The 14266-nt window shown below is 45.2% G+C and overlaps 1 protein-coding gene across 1 annotated transcript in view; it reads right to left on the bottom strand.

The window, feature by feature from the left end:
- Spg11 (SPG11 vesicle trafficking associated, spatacsin) overlaps positions 1-14266 on the bottom strand; it is a 65667-nt gene that overhangs the window by 8750 nt on the left and 42651 nt on the right. Inside the window, exons 22-30 of the mRNA XM_051183548.1 lie at positions 13722-13927; positions 12964-13072; positions 11452-11611; positions 10809-11078; positions 9422-9622; positions 8706-8813; positions 7287-7449; positions 4098-4312; positions 2772-3519 (exon numbers count right to left, since the gene is read on the bottom strand). Of these exons, the coding sequence (XP_051039505.1) occupies positions 2772-3519; positions 4098-4312; positions 7287-7449; positions 8706-8813; positions 9422-9622; positions 10809-11078; positions 11452-11611; positions 12964-13072; positions 13722-13927 (2180 nt within the window). The remainder of the gene's footprint in view (positions 1-2771; positions 3520-4097; positions 4313-7286; positions 7450-8705; positions 8814-9421; positions 9623-10808; positions 11079-11451; positions 11612-12963; positions 13073-13721; positions 13928-14266) is intronic.

Below are 14266 nucleotides of genomic sequence, written 5' to 3'. Positions count from 1 at the left end.
AGTGGCTGTATGAGGAAGCCGAGAAGTAAGAGACAGCAAGCAAACTGAAGATGACCAGAACTGACATTTTCCTCTCTGTAGTAATCCTAGAAACCTAGAAGGGAGCATGGAGGTGGAGGAGAGACTGTACATGTGTTTATACACACGTGCACTCAAGCAATCACTAGCACTGGTTTAAAGTAAACTACTGTGCCTACTCTCCCCTGCTGGAGCATCCAAGCCACTTCTTGGCAGTAGTGGTAGAGGCTGTAATGGCAGTTGGAGTGAGTTGGGGGTTGGGAGGAGGTAAATTTTTAAGATTTATTTATTTATTATATATAGTGTTCTGCCTGCATGTATGCCTGCAGGCCAGAAGAGGGTGCCAGATCTCACTACAGATGGTTGTGAGCCACCATGTGGTGGCTGGGAATTGAGCTCAGGACCTCTATCTAGAAGAGCAGCCAGTGCTTCTAACCTCTAAGCCATCTCTGCAGCCTCCATATTGCTTTTTGGAGAGAGAATCTGGGTTCAATTCCCAGTACCTACATGTCAGCTCACAACCAACCCTAACTCCTGTTCCAGGGATTGGATACCCTCTTCTGGCTGTCAAGGACATTGGATATACATGGTACACAGGCAAACGTGGTCTACATAGTGAGTTCTAGACCAGCCAGGGCTACATAGAGAGATCCTGTGTCAAAAGGTGGCGAGGGGCTGAAGAAATGGCTCAGCAGTTTGATTCCCTGAATCCACAAGGAGCCTCACAACTGTTGGTAACTATTTCTACTGGATCCAATACCCTTTACTAGCCTCTCTGGGCAACAGGCACACATGGTACACATACAGACACACAGTGAAAAACACCCATGCACATTTCTTTAAAATAAAAACACACAATACAGTAGAAATGGTTCAAATAATCCAAAAAGCAGGAAAGAAGAGTTTTCCACAAAAATCACAAACTACCAAAATTCATCCAAAAGAAAAATGATAACCTTAATAATAGTCGTATAATTATAAGAGGGATTCATGGCTTTAAATATTCTAAAATTAAGCCTCTAGATTCTGATTTGAGGAAGATTCAAGTCAGCCATGGTGGCTCATGCCGATAATCCAAGCACTTGAGAGGTGGAGGGAGGAGGGCCAGGTGATTCTGCATCACCACAGGTACAGAGGGGATTAAAAGTCAGCCTAGGTTACAAAAGATCCTGGAAGGGATGGGGGGGGGGGATGATGTTCAGAAAATTAAAATTAAATAAAATTCCAGTTTACGAAACCAGAATTATCCCAACTTCTTAGAGACAAAAAACCAGCCAGGTGGTGGTGATGCATGCCTTTAGTCCCAGCACTAGGTAGGCAGAGACAGGCAAATTTCTTGTGAGTTCAAGGCCGGCCTGGTCTACAAAGCTACACAGAGAAACCCTGTCTCAAAAAATATAAATAAATAAATAATAACCAGACAAAAACTATTTTTTAATAGTAAACTACAGCTGAGTTTGCTGGTGCATGCCTTTAGTCCCAGTGCTCTAAAGGCAGACAGATCTCTCTCTGTGATTTTGAGGCCAGCCTGGTCTACAAATTGAGTTCCAGGACAGTCAGGGCTATGTGGAGGGATCCTGACTCAAAAACAACTAGAGAGTATTCCTTAAGAACATAAACACAAGGCTCTCAACTGAAGAGCTAATCAGTCCCAGCTTTATCTATCCAAAGGGTTATGTGTCTACCCGGAAACACAAGGTCGGTTCAGTATTTAACAATCAATATCGTATATTAATAGTTTAAAGAAGGAAAAAGCCTACACAATCAGATCAACAGATGCAGAAACAAACACGATGTTAACACTGAACAATGATGATAAAAATCTGTCCCCAGACTCAGAGCAGAATGAGGCCAAATGCTTTCCTCCTAAGATCAGCAGCTAGGAAGTATGCCACAGTCACCCCTCCTAACAGTGTTAGCCCAGCCAGCACAATGACACAAAGTGAGAGTAACGGTGACACAGAACTCTCTATTTACACATGGCATGTCTATGTAGAAAACCCCAAGAAAAATAAGAAATCACAGAAAAAGCAAGATCAATGGGGTCAAATAACACAAAATAGCATCAAAGTCTATTCTATTTCTGTAGGCTACCAATGTATAACTATAAACTCTTAAATACACATTTGTCTTTTAATTCTGTGTGTGTGTGTGTGTGTGTGTGTGTGTGTGTGTGCAGCAGAATTTAGAAGAAGGTGTTGGTCCCCTGGAGCTAGACTTACAGGTCATTGTGAAGCGCCAACTTGGATGCTGGAAACCAAACTGGCCCCTGCAAAGGCAGTTTATGTGCTTTATATCATCAACTTTTTTTCTAGACCTGGCTGACTTGGAATTTGCTATGTAGAGCAAACTGGCCTTGAATCCATGGAAATTCACTTGCCCCTGCCTCCTGAATGCTGATATTAAAGGTATATGCTCACATGTCTGGGTGTTTTTTGTTTTTGTTTTGAGACAGCCAAGGGCTACATAATCAAACTGTCTCAAATCCATGGGCAATCCTGCTTCTGCCTTCCAGTGCTGGCTTGTAGTATATGATTTCAGTCAATTAAACTAGCTATCGGCCAAACTTGATTCCTCTATCTGATCTATAAGCTAGTTAAAGGGTGTTACTGATTAGTTAATCACCTTGTCTACACAATACTTGGGGAAAAGTTACTGTCTCCGTAATTTAGTGTAAATCACAAGAGTTCTTCCTTTTTGAAGATAGCACCACACCATGTGGCAAAGAAGACAGCGTGTCACCCTTTACTTACTGCTATGGACTTTCCGAAGAGGGACACTAGGGCTCTCCTGGTCCTCAGGCAGTGCGGCACTTGGGAGAAGGGCGCGGATCTCTGGGTGCAGGTCTTCTGTGCTGGTCTCTGCAGAGGCCAAGGCCCTACAGTGCAACACTAGCGCTACATCCTGGCTGTAGAAGAGGAAGTACCTGCACACTCGACTTGCTTCATGCACACAGCCACCATCCAGCAGCTGTCCAACCAGAACATGCAGTGACTCCCGTTCCTTCCTACCCAGTGTGTTCTCACACATCTCTTTGGATGGAAGACCATTAAGGTCTAAGTATTTGGATGCGTTCAAAGCAGCAAGCTTGGAGAAGGAAAACTCGTCGGCTAAGCTATCAAAGGAGAGTTCAGCACCAGCTGACTTCTTTTGAGAGGGGCTGGGCTGGGTTTCCTCTGGGCCCCCTCCACAGGTGTGCTGGGTGATACGGCAGATCCAGGTCTGTTTCTCCAGCTCTTCCAGCTCCTCCAAGGGAACAGGCTCTTCTCGGGCAAGCCAGTACCCCACCAGCGTGAGCAGCAGATGGCGCTCCTCAAGACTGCCTTGGTCAGTGGTGTGCTCACTCACCACCGGGACCTGACTGGAGAAGAAGGAAGAGGCTGCCCTGTTCGAAATGGAGTTTTTCTTAAAGATTTCATGACATTTTTTCCAGAAGTCAATTCTTGTGTGTTTGAGGAGCCACTGCTGAGTGTGTTCTAGTGTCTTCATTTCCTGGGTTAGCTGTGAAATTGAACAAAGCAGACTTCAGCCTTGCTGGGGTAAAGATGCATCCTCCCAGATGTTGATGCTCCCTAAGCCATGCTGGGTATAAGTGCATCTAATGAATACAGACACAAAATAAGCCTGGGCTGCAGAGGGCGCTGGGTACAGCATGTGGACAGTTAGTATAATAATTCTCAATGCATCTAACTGAGTGAGGGTCAGAGAAGGCTGCTTTATATTTATCCAATTCAAAGGAAACAGTTCAAGTTTATTCTACAGCAGGGGTTCTCAACCTTCATAAGGCTATGACCCTTTAGTTCAGTTCCTCACGGCGTGGTGACCCCAGCCATAAAATTATTTTCCTTGCTACTTCATAACTGTAATTTTGTTACTGTTGTGATCTGTAACATATATAGCTGATATGCAGGATGTCTGATATGTGACTTCCAGGTTGAGAACTGCTGCTTTACAGGCCATGCTTATATAAAAAACATGTATCCTTCAACATATGCAAAGTGTGTTCACTTCTAAAGCACTCGCCTATGGACTGCATCTCATTGATTCTCTGTTACGACTGAATAACTTAAACTGTCTACCTGTTCAATCACCAAGCTGTCTGCAGGTAATGCTGCTAACTCTGCCACTCTCCTGGCCACAGCAAACTGTCCATCTGCCTTCAGCTTTTCCAAAATTGATCTACACTCATGCTGAAAAGTCTCAGTGCTGTAGTTATTAATAACTGCAGGGTTGATGGCTATGGGTGTATCCTTCAAGATTTGGCTGAGGGCACACAGCTTCTGCACATCTGGACCTGTGCGGAAGAGAGGACAAAGTCACCCAACAGTAATGTGGTGTTCCGGGGTGCTGGGGGAATGAGGGAAGGAGAAACAAATACAGAAACAAATACAGGACCTTTTTGTTTTTTGAGACAGGGTAGCACATAGCCCAGACTTGTCTCGGACTCATTATATAATCAAGGAAAATGAACTCCTGACTCTTCTGTCTCCACCGCCCAAGCGTGGGTCATGTGTCCCATAAAAACGAATCTTTTGCCAGGTGGTAGTGGTGCATGCCTTTAATCCCAGCACTAGGGAGGCAGAGGTAGGCGGATCTCTGTGAGCTTGAGGCCAGCCTGGTCTACAAATCCATCCAGGGCAAGCTCCAAAGCTACAGAGAAACCCTGTCTCATAGAAAAACCAAAAAAAAAAAAAAAAAAAAAAACCAATCAATCTTTTATTTTGACCTATTACAGAAGCCTTAAGTTCAGTTCCCTACATAATCAAAATACTAAATGCCATCTGTCTCTCCACACAAACACATATGTATACATGAATATGCACACCAATATACATATGTAAATACAAATATGCACATTTATATGTATATATGGCAATTAGCATTTTCAGTATATATATGTGTGCATGTATGAATGTGTGTGTGTGTGTGTTTGTGTGTGTGTATATACCTTGCAAAGCCTTTAGTTGAAGTCTGGCTGAACTTGCCCACCTTGCTCTAAGAATTGGTACAGATTAGATTAGCACATGAAATCAGCCTCTATTATACACATGTGTAAGGAGTATGGTTTTTCCTCCCACCGCCACTGGTCTTGTCCCGCCGCCACAGCCGCCGCACCATCCCGGGGAGTGGGGCAGGCGTCTGGTCTCCCCGGTCTCTCCATGCTGACTCCTCCTTGTACTTCCTATTTCCTCCTTGTCTCCTAGTCCCTCCTATCTCCTTTCCTATTGGCCAACAGTTCTTTATTCATTAACCAGTATGAGAAACATATATACATAATGGCATCTCCCATCACACATGTGGCTTTTATTAGACAGGACCTACTATTAGTCCAGACTGGCCTCAGCCTCCTGGGCACTGGTATTATAGGTGTGAGCAACCATGCTCAGCTAAGTGGCTAAGATTGGGGCTCTCCAATGCCATAGCAATGTGTTAACCCTGAAGACAATGACTCAGGCTAGCACACACACTCGTGTGTGTGTGTGTGTGTGTGTGTGTGTGTGTGTGTGTATGTGTGTATGTATTTCTGTCTATCTCATTTGTTCTTATTTCCATCAAGTTTTTTGGTCATTTGCTCCCTCAATACTAGCATCATGTGGATGGGGACACAGGCTTGTAGGGTGGCTGTTGAGTGTACTGGCCAGTCCTCAGGCAAGGCTACTGCAGACTGAATTCAGACTGGAACAATATTTGCTCCATCTGCTAATTTACTCAACACAGGGAGACCCAGCTGCACTTCCTGTTGTCCCTGGAAAGGACTATCCTAGTAACACTAGGATTTTTCAGGACTGCAAGTACATCTTGAAGTGGAGAGCCTGCCTTGCATGCACGGGGCCCTGAGTTTGATGCCTAGGATTCTCTACCAATACTGTGTGGCTGGGTTTGCTCCAGCTTCCAAGTAGTATTATGTGGAGCCCATGCATGTCCAATTACAAGGAAAGGCACAAGAGGCATCCCATAGGCTACTTCTAGTGCTCCATAGGCTACTTCTAGTGCTAGCCACAGAATGGCAGTCTGATTTAGGTAGTTCTAGAGACAGGGACACAGCATTCAACAGCCACCAGTACAGGCATGCCATCTCTCTTTGTTGTCATCATTGAAAACAAATGCTTTTCTGGCTTTTTGAGACATGGTCTTGCTAAATAGCCCACCCTGGCCTCAGATCTTCCTCCATCAGCCTCCCAGATACAAGAATCACAGAAGTGAAACACAGGCTTTAAAACAGTATTCATGCTTGTAGCAATGTGTCACAGTTTGCTTTTCTGTTGCTGTGCTACAACACTCTGACCAAAAGCAATTTGGGGAGGAAAAGGTTTCTTTCAGCTTACACTTCCAGGTGACAGCCCATCACCAAGGGGAGTCAGGGCAGGAACCGGAAGCAGGAACTGAGGCAGAGACCATGGAGAAGTGCTGCTCACAGGCTTGTCCCCTGCTGGGCTCAGCCAGCTTTTGCAACCCAGGACACCAGCTGCCCTGGGGTGGCATTGCCATAGTGGGCTGCACCTTCCCATGCCAACCAACAGCTAAGGCAATTCCTCACAGACATGAGCACAGACCAGTCTGTCTGCTCTGGGCAACTGCTCAATCGAGACCCTCTCTTCCACTAAACAACACCCATAGTCACCAGCTAGTGCCATTCCACAATGTCACATCTTACAAACGCCCTTTTCTCTTCCAGTCATAAAACGTGGAGCCCATGCTATCTGGCACCCGGCTCAGCACTCTGTCTGCCAGTGTTATATGGAACGTGTGCTCTTCAGCTGAACACGTATGGGTTTCAGACAGTACAAATGGAGGACACCATCCTTCAACAGCAACCTGAAAGACCCAAACTCTGATGTGATTGGCAACAGTCTTAGAGAGTGCCAGCATCTGGAGGGACCCACACATACAAAAGCAGCAGCAGCTCAAATTGTCTCAGAAATGTCCAAAATTAGTTATTATTTCTGAAACAGGGTTTGTGGCCATGAGCAATGAGGACATGTTACAGTTACCTGCCAGAGAGGATAACAATGACTGGTCAATACAGAGGGTGTGTGTGTGTGTGTGTGTGTGTGTGTGTGTGTGTGTGTGTGTGTCCATGTGGCAACTGTTTAGAAGCACTGATTGCATCATGGTTGATGCTGTTATTACAGATGATCTCTTCACACTCAGTTATGGATATCAGTGTGACTCTATTTACCCATGCATTCTATTCTGAATGCCCTCCAAAAATAATTCCCACATGGAAGCTAACTTCTGGCAGCAGCTTCAGGGCAACACTGGCTTACCATCAGAGAAGAGATGCTCAGTCCCAACAAGCAGCTGGAGGGTCTTCCCTAGCTCATACTGCGTCTCACATTGCCGTGGCATAAGTTTCAAAAGGAAACACACCTGATCCTTTATCCATGTGGCAGGTATAACCGGAAGGACCTTTGTAGCCGCTGTATCAAGCTATGAAAAACAACAGAGGCTTAAAGACAAAGGTTCACAGGAATGAAAAAGCAGAACTCCCAAATTTGGGAACAGGAAAGCCAAAATACTGTTTTTTGTTTTTTGTTTCTTTCCTTTTTTTAGTTTTTTGAGACAGGGTTTCTCTGTGGCTTTGGAACTAGCTCTTGGAGACCAGACTGGTCTCGAACTCACAGAGATCTGCCTATCTCTGCCTCCTGAGTGCTGGGACTAAAGGTGTGGGCCACCACTGCCCAGCCTGCCAAAATACTTTTAAGGGTACTCTCTTGTGGACCGATCACGAAGGGAGTGCCTGAGCATCTGACAGAATGGTAGGAAGCACAGTTCTGCCATTTTGCAGGAAGTGTTGGTATTGGGGTTGTCTGTATGAAAGTCAAGTGCCTCAAACACGGAGAACCATGGAGTTCCCTGGCTTAAATTCTTCATACTATCAAATTAGTTCCCGTCTACTGCTGTGAAATTAACCAACCATGTTTCACTTGGCAGCTTCCTAGAAGAGGGTCAGGGCTTAAATTTGAACCCAGAAGATTTTAAATTCATATTATAAAGATCTTTTATAAGACTTTCTTACCTCTGTTGACGAGGATTCCAAGTTCCAGGTCAGCCTAGGCTACAGAGCAATACAATGTCTCAAAAAACCTCATTTGAGTAGACTTTTTCTTTCTTTTTAAAATACTAAAGATGCTCTTTTTTATTTACTCTGTGTATGTGAGAGATATGTGATGTAGGTCACATCCGACAACTTTAGGGTAGTATTGGCCCTCTCCTTCTATTTTTCCACCCTGAATTTTGGGGATGGAGTCCAGGTTGTCAAGCTTTCAAGGCAAACCCACTGATCCATCTCAACGGCTCCCAAACAAACAAAAAACATTTTCCTCTCACAGTAAATAAAGTGGTGGCTTGCATTTGACACTGTCAGGGCCACCCCAGATTGACGAGATGTGGTCATGGACCACCCCTCTCTTTTTTCATGTCCACAGCAGGGACCAATAATCTTTGCCCCACCAAGTTTGGCTACACCACCAGGACAAAGATCACGGTAGCACATTATGTGACACTTCTCTGTGGCAACTACGCCACTGCAATGCCTGCCTGGCTTTTCTGCAATGACACAAGGGACTCTGTCAGCCACGTGGCACAATCCCTTGCCTGGTGCCCCCCCATGCCAGCCACTGGCACAAGAGCCCCCTGCCAACCAACTTCAGATGGGAGAGGACAGCACTTCAATTCCAGCCTACCGTCTCAAGACTTTTCTGGAACTCCACAAGCTTAACTTTGGCTTTCTCATAATTCTTGAAGAACATACACAGTTCGTACATCTCCATAATCAAGAGAAGTGGGGAATCCTTTGAAGAAGAGTTGAAATTAGAAAATCTAGAACATCAAATGCTATTAACAGCTTCCAGATCAAATTAAATTTTATGTGTTACTTCCTTTTGGGGGAAAAAAAAAATCAACAAATCCATTTCTGGTTAGTCTATAGCCCATCCACGAGGTGGCACTATGTCCCCAACAAGCATTCCTGGAGGCAAAATGCTGTTTTCTGTGGCACCAATCAGACTATTTTTGGTGAGGCTGTCTGGCCAGAAAAGAGGAATTTTGAATTAGAAAGGATAAATCTAAACTGTAAGTGTACCCACTTACTAAAGCACTTGAGCTTGTGTGGTTTGAGCTATGTGAGCTTTAGTTACTAGTCTGTAAAATAAAGGTAATACCACTTCATACCAAATATTATTTTTATATTGTGAGAACTTACTAAACCAATATATATATAAGTACTCTGTTAAATAAATTGGCTGTATCTCAAAGGTCCTAGGGCATGATACCTAACACTAAACACACATTGTAGTTCTATTATTATCTCTTATCAACTTAGTAAGAAAAAGCCAAGGAGAGAAAGAAAGACAGAGAGAGAGAGAAAGAGATATTGTGCACGTGTGTCCATATAAAATACCTTAATGAAAAGCCGGAAGCCTCGGATGAGAGTGTGGCTCTTTTGCCTTGTTAATACAGTTCTCCAGATAATGGACAGGTCCTCGAGGCTCCATGGATAATCCTCCACAGAGGCCTGGATGTGTTCCATTGCTTCAGCTGCAACCCTGTCCTCCACAGAGGTGACAATCCAAACACAGAGACAGGGCACAGCACTGGCTCCCTGCCATTGGATAAGAATGTTTCAAAATGGAAGAGCCAGGCCAGGGTTATATGGATGCACAAAGGCCACAGATGGGCGTTCCCCCAGAAGAGGCCACTCTGTTTCTCAGTTCAGGCCACTCAGAAAGCTTCCAAACATGACACAAACTGGTGACTAAGTAAGGGACTATCATAAACTGCCCTTAAGAGTGTGGCAGTCAAAAGGCCACAGAGGGGGACAACTCTCCATTAATTAGCTGAAATTAGAGACTGAACGTCTCCCTTGTCCAGCGAGGGAGGGGGATGCCTGCCCCATAGAGCCTTCTCGTGATGGCCAGCCAGGGTCAGGAGATAGGGAGGGACCTTCCTTAGTGGATGGGGCGGCCTGAGCTGTGGGAGCATGGGCACTGTCACTGACTCTGGAAGCAAATGCAGGAGCCTCACTATGGTCCCTAATGCCCATTACAGTCCCTGCCTGCCTGCTGGCCTAGCAGACAGTGTGCGAGCTCTGAACTCCAGTGCTTGGCAAGGGCAACAAGCACTCTTAATCACTGAGCCAACTCTCTAGCCCTAGTTTTTTTTAAAAAATTTATCGTATGTGTGCACGTTTGTACGTATGCATGTATATGTATGCCATGGAGCATGTGTGGAGGTCAGAGGACAACTTGTGGGAGTCAGTTATCTCCCTCCTCCCACCTTGTGGGTCCCAGGAATTAACCTGGGCTGTCAAGCTTGGTGGCCAGAGCCTTTACCTGCTGAGCCGTCTCGCTTCTTTTGTTCTGTTTTGTGGTTGTTACTTTACTTTCTAAAAAGACTTATTTTGTTTTTAATTATGTGTGTGTTTCGTGTCTGTGGGGGATATGTGCACATGAGTGTTGTACCCAGGAAGCCCAGGAGAGTTGGGGCCACTGGAGTTTGAGTTACGAGTGGCTGTGCTGGGAACAGTTACAGTGTGGGTGCTGGGAACCAGACCCAGGTCCTCTGTGAGCACAACTTGTGCTCACAAACCAATGGGCCATCTCTAGCCCTTTTTTTTTTTTTTTTTTTAAAGACAGGGTCTTATCTTACTGCCCAGGTTACCCTCAGACTTTCCATCCTCCTATCTTAACCACCCAGGCAAGTGGGATTCTAGACACCACTACTATGTCCTGTCTTCCCTGTCTTAATTGCTTTCTGGCTCCTCAATTTAGGCTTCTTGTGCCCCTCACCTGGAGACAAGAGGCTAGGACACTGAGGATTGGAGCCCGCTGTTTCACTGCCTCAGCGAGGAGCCAGCACCAAGAGGCTGACTCTTCCGAGCATTGGTGGAGAATTTCAAAGAAATCCCTCATCTCCTCTCTGTTTCTCTCGAGTTCCTGCAGGTACTGGTAGTCTTGATCACCATCCACTCTAGAGATGGACCCTGATGACAGCTTCTCAAAGGCCAGCTTCAAGTGGCTCTGAAGGATTGGGTTGAAGTACTGCAGAAGAGATTTCACCTGCAAGGTAGGGATTAAAATACACTCGATGTTCCTTTCAGCTAGAAGAAGTGCATTACAGACAGATGCAAGATAAATCTTACGATGCCAAACTGTGTCAGAGCTGACTACGTGATGTTTCCAAAGTCATTTGACCTGTCCATTTGCTATCTGGCACAGGGTGGCCTAGAACTTTCGATCCTGCCTCCTCAGTCTCCCTAGTACTGAGATGACAGATCTGAGCCACCACAACTGGTTGCTTTTGAGGGAATCTGAGTGAACTTCCAAGTTCAACCTGGAATCCTAGAAACTCGTCTGCCTGATGCCAGTCTAACGAACACGGGTCTCACAGCAGACAAACACACAAAGAACACTGTTCTGGAAGTGTGTTTACCTCTTCTGGGTGGTAGTTATGGAGTTGGCTGTGAACCAGGAACTGCAGCCAATCGTTTGCTTTGGCACATTCTCTAAGGTAGGACACACTCAGTTTCATACTGTGGGCTGTGCAGAACTGTAACACTAGTGCCCATTGGCTGCTGGATTCACTGGACAACCTATAATCAGAAGTGGAGATGGATAGCAGAAGGAAAAAATATTAAATATTGCTCTAAGGCCAGACATGGTGTTGCATTTTTGCACTCAGAAGGCAGAGGCCAGCGTGGTCTATAGAGTAAGTTCCAGATGAGCCAGGGCTCCATGGTGAGACCCTGTCTCAAAAATAACGGAAAGAAGTAAATAAATAAGATGGGAAGTGGTTAAGAGAGCTTGCTGCCCCTGCAGGGAGAGCGGGCTTGGTTCCAGAACCCGTGTCAGCGAGCGCACGATGGATTGTAGTTTTAATTCCAGGGGACCAAAACCTTACACACACACACACACACACACACACACACCTATAATATAGATCTAGTTTGAAACTTGGAAATTGGTAAAAATCAAATTAACCAGAGCATAGTCTCTCTAAAAAAGAAAAAAAAAATGAGCAAAACCCTTTCAACCATGGTAGGCAGTATCGCCAAGCACAGAACAAATCTTAACATGCATGAGGCTGTGGTTTGATCTCATTGTGGTAAAAATAAAATTAAATTAAAAACATAAAATATGTAAAAATAAAAATACATGCTTCTCAAAATATACTAAATACTTATGAGACTTCTTTTTTAAATTCTTTTTTTATATTTACTTTATTCTATGTGCATTGGTGTCTTGCCTGCATGTCTGTCTATATGAGGGTGTCAGTTGTGGGCTGCCATGTGAGTGCTGGGAATTGAACCTGGGTCCTCTGGAAAAGCAGTCAGTGTTCTTAACTGCTGAGTCATGTCTCCAGCCCCTTTATGAGACTTAAAAAAAAAAAAAAAAAAGCTAGTCAGGTGTAGTGGTACACTCCTTTAATCCCAGCACTCAGGAGGCAGAGGCAGGCAAGTCTCTTGAGTTCTAGGCCAGCCTGGTCCACAGAGCAATTTCCAGGACACCCAAGAAGACATGGTGAAACCTTGTCTTGAAAAGCAAAACAAAACCACCTTTTCTGGGCTGTAGAGGTGGCTCAGTAGTTAAAAACACCTGCTATTCTTGCAGAGGACCCGTGTTCAGCTCTGGCACACATGGTGGCTCACAACCTTCTGTAACTTTAGTTCCAAGGGATCTGATACCCTTTTCTGGCTTCCTAGGACACTGAACTCATGTGGTACACAGACATACATGTAGACAAAACACTCAGTCTTAAGAACCCACCACCCCTCTTGCATACAAGGAGGAACAGACTTCCTTTTCAGCTGAACAGATGGAATCCCATAGGTAAGAGGCAACTTTCTGCCAGGATTTCGATGAACGAGCAAGATACTGGAAGATCAAGCATATACAGTGGCACAGTCAGGTTTACTAGAAGAGCCCGGGGCTGCTGCTCACAAACCTGTTCCAACCCTGCTGCTCGATACTGCTCCACACACCTTCTTCCAAGAGAACGAGCAACTCTTCCGTGGTGGCCTTGTCACCGTCAGCAAGCTTAGACAGTTTTTCAGCTGTAAGAAATACCAGCAAGAAAGACCTAAGTGTGGGCACAGCAACACAGCCCTGTAGCCCCAGCCACACAGCCCTGTAGCCCCAGCACACAGCCCTGTAGCCCCAGCTATTCAGGTAGATAAGGAAGACGACTACATGGCTACAGGAGCTCAGGGTTACCTTGAGCAAGACAGAACACAGTGGGATCCCATCTCCAAAGAACCCAAAATCAAAGAAAAAGCCCAATAAGATGAAAGCCATCAAGAGCGTGTGTGTGTGTGTGTGTGTGTGTGAGTATGTCATATGTTGTGAGTGTGTGTGTGTGTGTGTTCAATAGAAAAAGTCAGGACCTGGGTACTAAGGCTCAGGATCATTCAAACCCAATTAAAATGACTTCTAAGAAAGGGAGATAAAGGCCGGGTGGTTGTGCACACCTTTAATCCTAGCACTCGGGAGGCAGAGGCAGGAGGATCTCTGTGAGTTTGAGGCTAGCCTGGTCTACAAAGTGAGTTCTAGAACAGCCAGGGCCACACAGAGGAACCCTGTCTGGAAAAAAAGGAAGTGAGATATAATACAAACTATGCAAGAAAAGGGAAAAGTACCATTTCTGCCTAATGCTTTTGACCTCCCCATGTTTCTTCTGGGCAAAGCAGAGCAAAGGTGCTGTACCTAGAGACTCTCTTATAAAGCTGGGGTGAACATCTTCATTTCTACACTTGTAGCCCAGAATCACATTTGCCATTTTCATGTCAACTCTGAGCTTGAGGCTGCCAAGACCAAGCAATTCTAAGAAGCAAACACAGGCAGTCCCTACTGAAGGGCTGTGGGAGGAAGCCAGCCCTAAAGTATAGGCCTCCTTGCCTACTTGCTGGATCCTGAAATAAAAAAAAAAAATCAACATTATATCAGACAGAAGCATTATTTTTCACACTGGCTGGAGACCTAGATCAGTGATTAAAGACCTTTCTGTACAAGTGTGAGGATGTCAGCTCATACCTCAGCACCCACAGATGAGGGGGACAGGAAGATGGCTCAGTGGGTAAAGTTACTTGGTATCCAGCCCAACAACTTGGGTTTGACCCCCAGAGTCACATGGTGCAGAGAACTAACTCACAGACGTTGTCCTCTAGGGTAGGGAAATGGCTCAACAGTTAAGAGTGCTTATACTCTTGTTGAAGACCCAAGTTAGGTTTCCAGCACCCACGCCAGGGAGC

Source organism: Phodopus roborovskii, unplaced genomic scaffold (assembly GCF_943737965.1).
Source record: "Phodopus roborovskii unplaced genomic scaffold, PHOROB, whole genome shotgun sequence".
Classification (NCBI taxonomy): Eukaryota; Metazoa; Chordata; class Mammalia; order Rodentia; family Cricetidae; genus Phodopus; species Phodopus roborovskii.
Note: the sequence above shows the minus strand (reverse complement) of the source record. Positions and strands in the feature narration are given on the sequence as shown.